Genomic DNA, 9,377 nt, shown 5'->3' with positions numbered 1-9,377 from the left:
TTATACCAAATTCCCAATTTCAATCAATGTGTTATTTTATGCAGTAGTATCATATCATTTATCACATAAATACTATTGTATAAAAATATGTATATACATATATTAATGAATTATTTAAAAGAATTAGAAGCTTATAATGTTTGTCCGAAAGGGATTGAAACAAGAACGTTGAGCTTGTGGTTGGATTATGTTTAAAAAAAACAAGAACAAAAATGGAGAATTTTTTTGTTGATGGTAAATTGATGTATTTAGTTGGTGACAATGTATTGTAATAGTTAAAAAGATTGGGTTGGCATGGATGTGGGCAGACATTTAGTAAAACCAAAAGCGAGGATTGCATTTGCTATCGCCAGAGGGAACCACATAATGTACCCATCCATTCATCATTTCGTCATCGCTGTCATCACTCTAATTCTCATTTCTACGACAAGTTGATAACATGCACTCTGACTCAATCCATTATCCATTTAACACTCAAACTCAATTTTATTAATTATCTTGGGATAGGAGTTTGAGTTCTGATGGGATTTCAATTCAAAAGTGCTTATCCAATCAATTTATAGTTTGATTCCATTACTTTGCTATATTTTTCCTAATTTTCTAACTACCACATGTTCAGTTTATCAAATTATTGGATTTAATAACTTCTTCCACAACTTATGACATTTAAATTTTGGGATATTGTAACATTGACTTTAGAGCTATGGATACCAAAATTAGATAAAGGTACACATATTAGGTTTCATAATTCAACCCATATTCATGTTTATCCCTATATGGGTGATTTCCACTTGGCGTTGGCATATTTGTTAGAATGAACTGAAGGTGGAAAATCAAACAATGTGCGGTTCAAAAAAAGCCAAACATGAACATTGCTTTCTCATCGACCATTTTGAGGTATGATTGAATATTGATAATTACAACAAATTGACCACAATCAAACCATACCGATACACGATAAGATTTGGCCTAATCTTCAATACCACTTTTGACACGCAAAAGGACAAAAACAATGTATATTCCCAACTGCAGACAAGAAAAGTAAAAAAAAATGTTTATGAACGAAAAGCTTGACCAATTCAAACCATTTGTCAAAAAAAAAAAATAAATAAATAAATAAAAATTTTAATAAGCAACGCATCATTCATGCTTGCTGATGTGACTGATGATTATTCTTTTCTCAAAGATAAAAGAGTTTGGTGGAATTTTGTTTGTTTTACTTATGACACAACATAATCATCCTCACATTCAATGTACATTATTAGTCTTTCATACCCATCTGGTGGAGGTAAAAACATTTTATTTTTTAGTCATTTTTTATTCGTTAAAGTTACGCAAAAAGAAATTGAATCTAGAAACTCAATAAATGAAAAAAACTTCCTTGACACAATAGGAGAAGAAGAACAAAAATGATGGTGTATGAAAGTAGACAAAAATACCATGTTTAGAACAAAGTCCAAAGGAGGGAGCCAAAACCCAAGCTGAAGAAGAAAATGTATGGTTGAAAATTCTAGGGTTGTAGAAGCCGACGAGAAATATCAAAGGGTGTGTTTCCTGTAATGGTTGGATTGACCCAAGTGGCACAAGAAGCCAAAAGCTGTTCCTAGTTGTTGACCTAACTCACAAAAAGCCAAAACCCAAAAGTGGGCCGCACGTTAAATTAGGCAAATAAATTTTGTAATTGCAATAACAGAGAAAGACACATTTAAAGATAAGAAAAGAAAAGTAGTATAAAGCAAGCGGAGAAAAAGAGAAGGTGCAAAGCAACACGGCAATATGTTTGGTATGGGACGTGTGTGCCACATGCTTTTGCCACATCCTTCCAATCCCCACCCTCTCTTCATACCCAATTACAATTTTGACCTTTATTATTCCTATTACATACTTGTCTCTCTTTCATAAATTTTCTTACCAATTCTATATTTCTATCACTTTTCTAATCATAGTAAATATCAACGGCTCTCATTATCCCTAACTCCTCAATAAAGTTTTTTTTTTTTTTTTTAATAACCGAGACATCCGAATCAATTTACGTATACTTTAATTAATTCTCAAGACCCATTAACATCCTATGGTCTCAATATTTCAGATAAATTACAAATATGATAGATAATCTTAAGATATTTTAAAAAAAAAAAAAAACAATGAAGGAAACAAATGGTGCGTTTAGTTTGTTATTTTGGATAAGATTTTGGGAATAATATTGGGTAGTTGAATAGAGTGAGTATTACGAGGTAAAATTTAAAAATTAACAAAAAAAACCCCAGAGGTTTGCTAATTTAACTGAACACCTTAATATATAATTTTTTTGTAAAATGACAAAAACACCCCCACTCACCCATAGTGCCACAGGAATCTGGCCAGAAAATAGCGTTACGATGCAGACTGGTTGGATTTGACCAGTCATGCGTTGATATGACTTTTTTCGACCAGATTCACCACGGATTTGGCCAGAAAATGCCAGATCTGGCCGTTGACGGACGTAAAAGGCCAGATTTGGCCATCAGCGACGACCAGATCTGGCATTTTCCAGCCAGATCCATTATAAATCTGACCGAAAAAGACCAGATCGGTGAATTATCGGTCAATTTCGGTCGTTTTTACCCGGTTGTAACATATTTCGGTAATTGCCGACAGTGATTACCGGAATTTGACAATTATGGGTGGGTGGGGGTGTTTTTGTTAATTTTTAAATTTTAATTAAATTAATAAACTTAAAGAATCTAAAAGTAATTAAAAAAATTAGAATAGTATTTCTCAAATAATTAAACAAACATGGGCTTCGTTTGGTTCAAAATTTAGGGGTTTTGGGAAAAGTTTTTTGAAAAAAGTTAAAAAAAAGTTGAATTGGGCGGGTATTACGATGTAAAATTTATAAATTAATAAAATGCCCTTTATGTTTATTTTTTTACAAAATACCCCCTATAATAAAACATTAAAAGTTAACAAAAACACCTCTAACCCACCGTCAAACACCCCCAGCCAGCCACCACCATCGGAGGTGGCCGGAGTCGCCTTATGGGCGCATGACCGGTTGGATCTTGCTGGTCATGCGCCGATATGACATTTTTCGGCCAGATCTGGCCGTATTTGCTCCCAATAACGGCCAACAAACGGTCGTCGTTGATGGTCAACGACGACCGTTTGTTGGCCGTCATGACCGAGTGTTACGGCCAAAGAACGGCCAGATCTTTGGCCTTAGATCTGGCCTTTTCCGACTAGATCCACGGTGCACTACCGGCCAAATTCAGCCGGTAGTGCGCCATCCTACCAGATTCAGGCTATTTTCCGACGGTGGTGGCCGGAATCTGGTAAATGTGGATTGTTGGGGTGTTTTTATAATTTTTAAAAAAATATTTAGGGGTATTTAATTAAATTAACAAATTTAGAAGGTTTTAAAAAAATTGAATAATATTGAAAATAGTATTCTAAAAAATAAGAGTTTTTGGGTATTTTACTGTTTAACTTTTTTAGAAATATTAAGAGTAGTATTTTCAATCATGAACCAAACGAAGCGATGTATTTTGGGAATAGGATTAAGAATATGATCGGGAATAATAAAACGAACGTCCCAAAATTTCTTAACCATCTTACTGACCCTTGAGGTTATCTCCACGGTAAAGTAGCCTACCACTTCATTTATAGGTATTCTCATGATGCCACGAATCTTTTTCGTCAAACAAATTAACGGTTGGATGATCCACCATTGGCCGATACTTGATATGTAAACAGAAAAATCTAATCAATCACTCCCCAAAGCAAGCTGAATATAACACGTGTCAATTGTAAAGTGTTAGAGAGGCCAAAAAGATGGTCCCACAAAAAGAGTGTTAATCATCGTATCAATTTGTTTTGAGAATAAGACTTTTGAGGGAAGTGTGTGAATGTAGGACCCATCACATAATGTGTGCACTCTGAGAGAGACACGTGTCCGTATTCACCATTCATTGGATATACACGCTCCATAGAATACGACAAAATCAAAAGCCCACTTTAGGTGGAGCCCAGTTGAAAAAAAATGAAATAAAACAAAAAAAAGAAAAAATAAAAAAGGGAAGCTGAAGCCTCTTCTCTCTCTCTTTTCTTCTCCTGCTCTCCAGGCTCTGACAAAAAACATGCCGTCACGCGCTTTCCGCTAGCGGACAAAACACGTGTCCTGCTGAGTGGCAGTTTGGTGGTCTGGTAGGGAATGAGGGTATTTTGGGAAATAGAGAAGAATGGGTTTGGCAAAAGAGTCGAGACGGAGCCCTTTGTCGCCACGTGCCTTGGCGTCGGCCGCACGCAGGAAAACTCTGTCTGCTTCTTTTTATTTGTTTTTAGAGACAAATTTCTAATCACTACAGCTATTGCCAGAACCTGCTTTTGGCTACTTCCACTACTGTTTACATTAATATACAATACTTTATTTTGTTCGTCCAAGTCAAACTTTTTTTTTCTTGAAAATGTTAAAGTTTATCGTTATTGAAAAAAATAAATTGAAATTGAAATTTGCTTGTGGAACATATTTAAAAAAATCTTTTACCTATGTTATAAATATTCGAAATAAACAGGAATATAATTTACAAGATAATATAAGTTAACGAGATAATAATATGAAATACAAAAGGGATAAAATGGTGATAAAGAAGACAAAGTTTAGATTTAATGAGACATAATAATGTTATTAATTAAAAAAAAAAAAAGAAGAAAAAAACAAATTTCATTAAAAGTGAGCAAAGCATAGAAATAAATAGAGTTTGGACTTAGGAGATGGGGAGAAACACACAAAAATAGTTAAAAAAAAAAAAGCAAAGGTTAGTTAATATAAAAAAACGAAACGGGTAGGTCCCACCATAAACAGTTTAATTCGGCCGCCTGCTTTGTCGTCTCTTTCGTCTCCGTTCTTCTCCGTCGTTCTTCTTTCATTTCTCTTTGACTCTCTCTCTCCCGCTTTTAATTTATTTATTTGGACTGTACTTTCTCTATCTATATCTGTGTAACGTAGATAGCTTCATAAATCTCTCTCTCTTTCTTTCTTCTTTCCTTGTGTCTCTTTTATCCCCCCCCCCCTTTTTTTTTTTGTTTTTTTTTTTTTTAATTTCCTCGTGAAACAAGTGTCTTTTCTTGTTCAGAACTCTTAACGAGGAATCAATCCATATAAACCATTTCAAAGTACAAAAAAGAAAGGAGAGAGAGAGGGGAAGGTTTTCTTGCTTACAACTCCTGTTCAATTATTATGACGGTGGTGCTTCTTTGAAGATCACATTCATTTGTGAGTTCTTGCAAGGGCTCTGTTAGCTCTTGGCTTTTTTTGCTTATTGTTTTTCAGCTATGGCTGGTAGTAATGAAGTCAACCTTCATGAGTCTAAGGTGTTTTCTTTCTCTTTGCTTATCATTCTCTCCCATCTTCTTCTTCTTCTTCATTTCATTGGAAGCTAAAATGTTGATTTGATTTGATGGGTTTGTTTCATCTTGTTAAACTTATACATAGAAAGCTCAAGTTTATGTGGGTTTGATTTGATTTGTATGCGAGTTTTTTTGTAGGATTCGAAGAATTTCGCTCTGTTTTTACCACTATAATTCTTTAAATTTCTGTTATCTTTTCGTTTTTTTTATTTTTATTTTAATGTTTTAATGAATCACGATGAATTAGATTTTTTTTTTTTTGGGTTTTAGCTTATTGAGATGTGACTTTATTGTGTTGGAAAGTCCATTTCCATACATGAATTTGTGTAAAAGTTATAAATTTTTCTATAATGTGATTTGTATTTAGGCCCACGCTTTTTATACCCTTTTCATTGGCTGTTTGTAATTCTTTATCCAACAATTCTCTTGTTGTTCTCTGGGTTTGGTTAGCCTTCTTTCTTAGATTGAAATATGTTTTCATCATTCTCATGAGATTTAATGTATGTGATCTATCTTGTTCTTAATATTTATATAGTGCTAAAGCTTTGTAAAATAGAGTGCAAAACTTCTAATTCCGTCTCTCTTTTCATCTTCTTTTGTAGAGGGTTGTTCCACTTAATACATGGGTTCTCATTTCCAATTTCAAACTAGCTTACAATCTCCTTAGACGACCTGACGGAACCTTTAACCGGGATCTGGCGGAGTTTCTTGACCGTAAAGTCGCAGCCAACATCATTCCTGTGGATGGAGTTTACTCATTTGATCATGTGGATCGAACTACTGGTCTGCTTAATAGAGTTTATCAACCTGCCCCAAAGAATGAAGCTCAGTGGGGCATTGTGGAGCTAGAAAAGCCCTTGAGCACCACCGAGATTGTGCCTGTTATTGTCTTCTTCCATGGTGGAAGTTTTACACATTCTTCTGCCAATAGTGCTATTTATGACACTTTCTGCCGTCGCCTTGTTAGCATTTGCAAAGCTGTAGTGGTCTCTGTAAATTATCGTAGATCACCAGAGTATAGATATCCTTGTGCATATGATGATGGTTGGACTGCTCTTAAGTGGGTTACATCAAGAAATTGGCTTCGAAGTGGAAAAGATTCGAAAGTTTATGTTTATTTGGCTGGAGATAGTTCAGGCGGTAATATAGCTCACCATGTTGCGGTTAGGGCAGCCGAAGCTGAAGCAGAAACTGAACCCAAGATTGAAGTACTGGGGAATATTCTACTTCACCCAATGTTTGGTGGAGAAAAGAGAACCGAATCAGAGAACAGATTGGATGGCAAATACTTTGTTACAATACAAGACCGCAATTGGTATTGGAGGGCGTATCTTCCTGAGGGAGAAGATAGGGATCATCCGGCATGTAACCCATTTGGCCCTCGAGGTAAAAGCCTTGAAAGCATTAAGTTTCCCAAAAGTCTCGTTGTTGTGGCTGGTTTGGATCTTGTTCAAGACTGGCAATTGGCTTATGTTAAAGGGCTAAAGAAAGCTGGTCATGAAGTGAATCTCCTTTTTCTGAAAGAGGCCACTATTGGGTTCTACTTCTTGCCGAATAACGATCACTTTTATTGCCTCATGGAGGAGATAAAGAAGTTTGTGAATCCTAACTGTTAATACTCTTCTTAACCTTAACTACAGGCAACCTTACATAACAGAAGTTTGACATTTCACTCGGGTTTTTTTATCCTTTTGCAGTGACGTTGTGTAGTTATAAGATTGTGTTGTATTATTACTTCTTACCGTGTTACCATTTGTGGTGGAGGTATAAGAGTTCTGCATCTTAGGCGACTGGTTGTTCTTGTTGTGGAGAAGAGGGCTTATGGTCTGTCATTTAGGTGGGGAAAGGAAATCTATCCAGGAACTACCAGTTTCAGTGGATCAGAATTTGTTCATTTGATTTGGCTGAACCACCAGGAGATACAGCTTACCCTTTTTAACTTCCGGCCACCAATAACGGGGACAGAGAAAGTGTGGGGTACTATTTGGTGGTTAATCAATTGGTTATAGTATTGTTGGTAATTGTAAGCACTAATTTCAAAACATGAACTGGAAAAATATGTCCATCTTGTTATGGATTTGTATGTTATACTTGTGTTATGGAATTATATAAAGAAAATTGTTTGTAGTATCAATTGTTTAACTTTTCTAGCAGGGCCATTGTTTTTCTGTTCTGTTGTCCTTCCCTTTTTTTCCGAAAATCCTAGCCTGGTAAGTGGTGAAGATGATGTAGTTTTTGCTCTTAAGGAATCTGCAGAATGTTGCCATTGTTTTTGCTTCAGGCCAGTGAAAATGTTTAAATTAATTGGTGGTACTGGTGGCATTATACTGCCAAGGCAAGTTAATTCCTGGGTAGAGGAGCAGTTAAATTGGTTGAGGATATAGACGAAAATATTGCTTCATAAAGCCAAAACCAAAATGAGCCTTTAAAACTGAAGTATTGTTTAGTTTACAGAAAATCCAGAAAAGAGAATGGAAGTGGTGTGGCATGGCGGACCATTGCATTGTGTCCCAAAGGGAAAACCAAATCCCATTGACCAAAAGGAGAAGAGAAAAATGATGATTGGATACAAGTCTAAATCATGGATTTCGACATCTCTTTGATTAATTCAAGTCATATCATTATTATTTGGAGTTAGGGATAATATCAAAAGCAGGAAGTGAAGATAGGAAAACCCAATTCCATTCATCTAGCAAAGTGGTTGAGAATTTTGGAAGTATTCTAAATACCAGCACCACCAGGTCCAGGACCACTTGGAAATTCTACAAGAAACCAATTGTAATATTTTTATTAAGTGGTAGAAACAGCTAAGCTTTGACAAAGACATGGAACCCTGTCTTTAATTGACTTTTTAGGCCTTTGTATTTTGTTTGGTTTGAATGAGATGCTTTGTTTTTAGTTTGCTGTCAATCAACAATTATATATAATTATATACATATTCACTTGGGTTTTCATTTTTTTTTTTTTTTTTCGTTTACATTATCAAATTAATTACCTGTTTTACTTTGTCAATTATGTTCTCTTTAATAAGACAACCTCCTGTCATTGTTAAATCAAAGATTATCGACAAAATTCTTAATTTGTTTGCTTATTACTTTATTAGTATGCATTAAATTACTCATTTCCGCTTTGTGCTTTTTCTTGTTCACACTATGATTTTTGTCTTGATTGAGAAAATAACCTATTAGTCTACTACTACAATGTTAGGTAAATATAAAATTAGCCTTAAACACAACTTTCAAAACAATTAAAAAAACTTTTAATTTTTTTCATTTTTAAATTTACATTAAAAAAATAACAAAAAGATATGCTAAGACCTAAGAGTGTAGAAAAAATTACAATCTAATCTAATGAGCATATGATACTATTGGGAATTTGAAAGTTCTTCAAGAGACTAAATGTTAAACATTAATATAACGTGAGAAAATACAAAGAAAGAAAAAGATTTGGGAAGTGATAACATTGAAAAAGTTGATGAATTAAAGCCAAGAAAAAAACAAGGGTGTATAGACATAGTGGAACGTGGGAAAAACAAGATTATAAGAGAATCCAAAAAGCTTAAGTATGAAAGAAAAGAATAATAGTAATCAATCAGATTTAGTTCATACAAATTTTGTAATAAAATTAAAAAAAATAACAACACAAAGCTTAGAGTGCAACCAAAATGAAAGACAAAGCTTAAACTAACAAGTTTGTTTTGTTTGTTTGTTTAATCAAAGTATTTGTGGAAGGGTTGGGGATACTGACATGCCAACAACCCAGACAAGACCAGATTCTTCAAAGCACCGACCAGACCACTATCACCGGCTTTGATTCAGGACTCATCCTTGATCCTCCCCACTTAAACAGAAGCAAAAACTCCCACATGCTACTGCAGGAATTAACAAATTAGAGAAATTTAATAATTCGTCTCTCTTCAATCTATCATCTCAGTATTCAATACCATATATAACATTTACTTTTTTCTGCTGCTTCCGACATGATTCAAGTGA

At 34.6% G+C, this 9,377-nt stretch overlaps 1 protein-coding gene across 1 annotated transcript; it reads left to right on the top strand.

The window, feature by feature from the left end:
- The first annotated feature begins 5,018 nt into the window (after positions 1 to 5,018).
- LOC116108762 (gibberellin receptor GID1B-like) lies at positions 5,019 to 7,558 on the top strand. Its single transcript, XM_031394998.1, has 2 exons — positions 5,019 to 5,349; positions 5,988 to 7,558. The coding sequence occupies exons 1-2, from the start codon at positions 5,311 to 5,313 to the stop codon at positions 6,999 to 7,001; spliced, it is 1,053 nt and encodes a 350-aa protein (XP_031250858.1). The 5' UTR covers positions 5,019 to 5,310; the 3' UTR covers positions 7,002 to 7,558.
- The last annotated feature ends 1,819 nt before the right edge of the window (positions 7,559 to 9,377 follow it).

This window comes from Pistacia vera, unplaced genomic scaffold, assembly GCF_008641045.1.
Source record: "Pistacia vera cultivar Batoury unplaced genomic scaffold, PisVer_v2 Contig57, whole genome shotgun sequence".
Lineage (NCBI taxonomy): Eukaryota > Viridiplantae > Streptophyta > Magnoliopsida > Sapindales > Anacardiaceae > Pistacia > Pistacia vera.
This window is presented reverse-complemented; position numbering and strand designations above follow the sequence as displayed.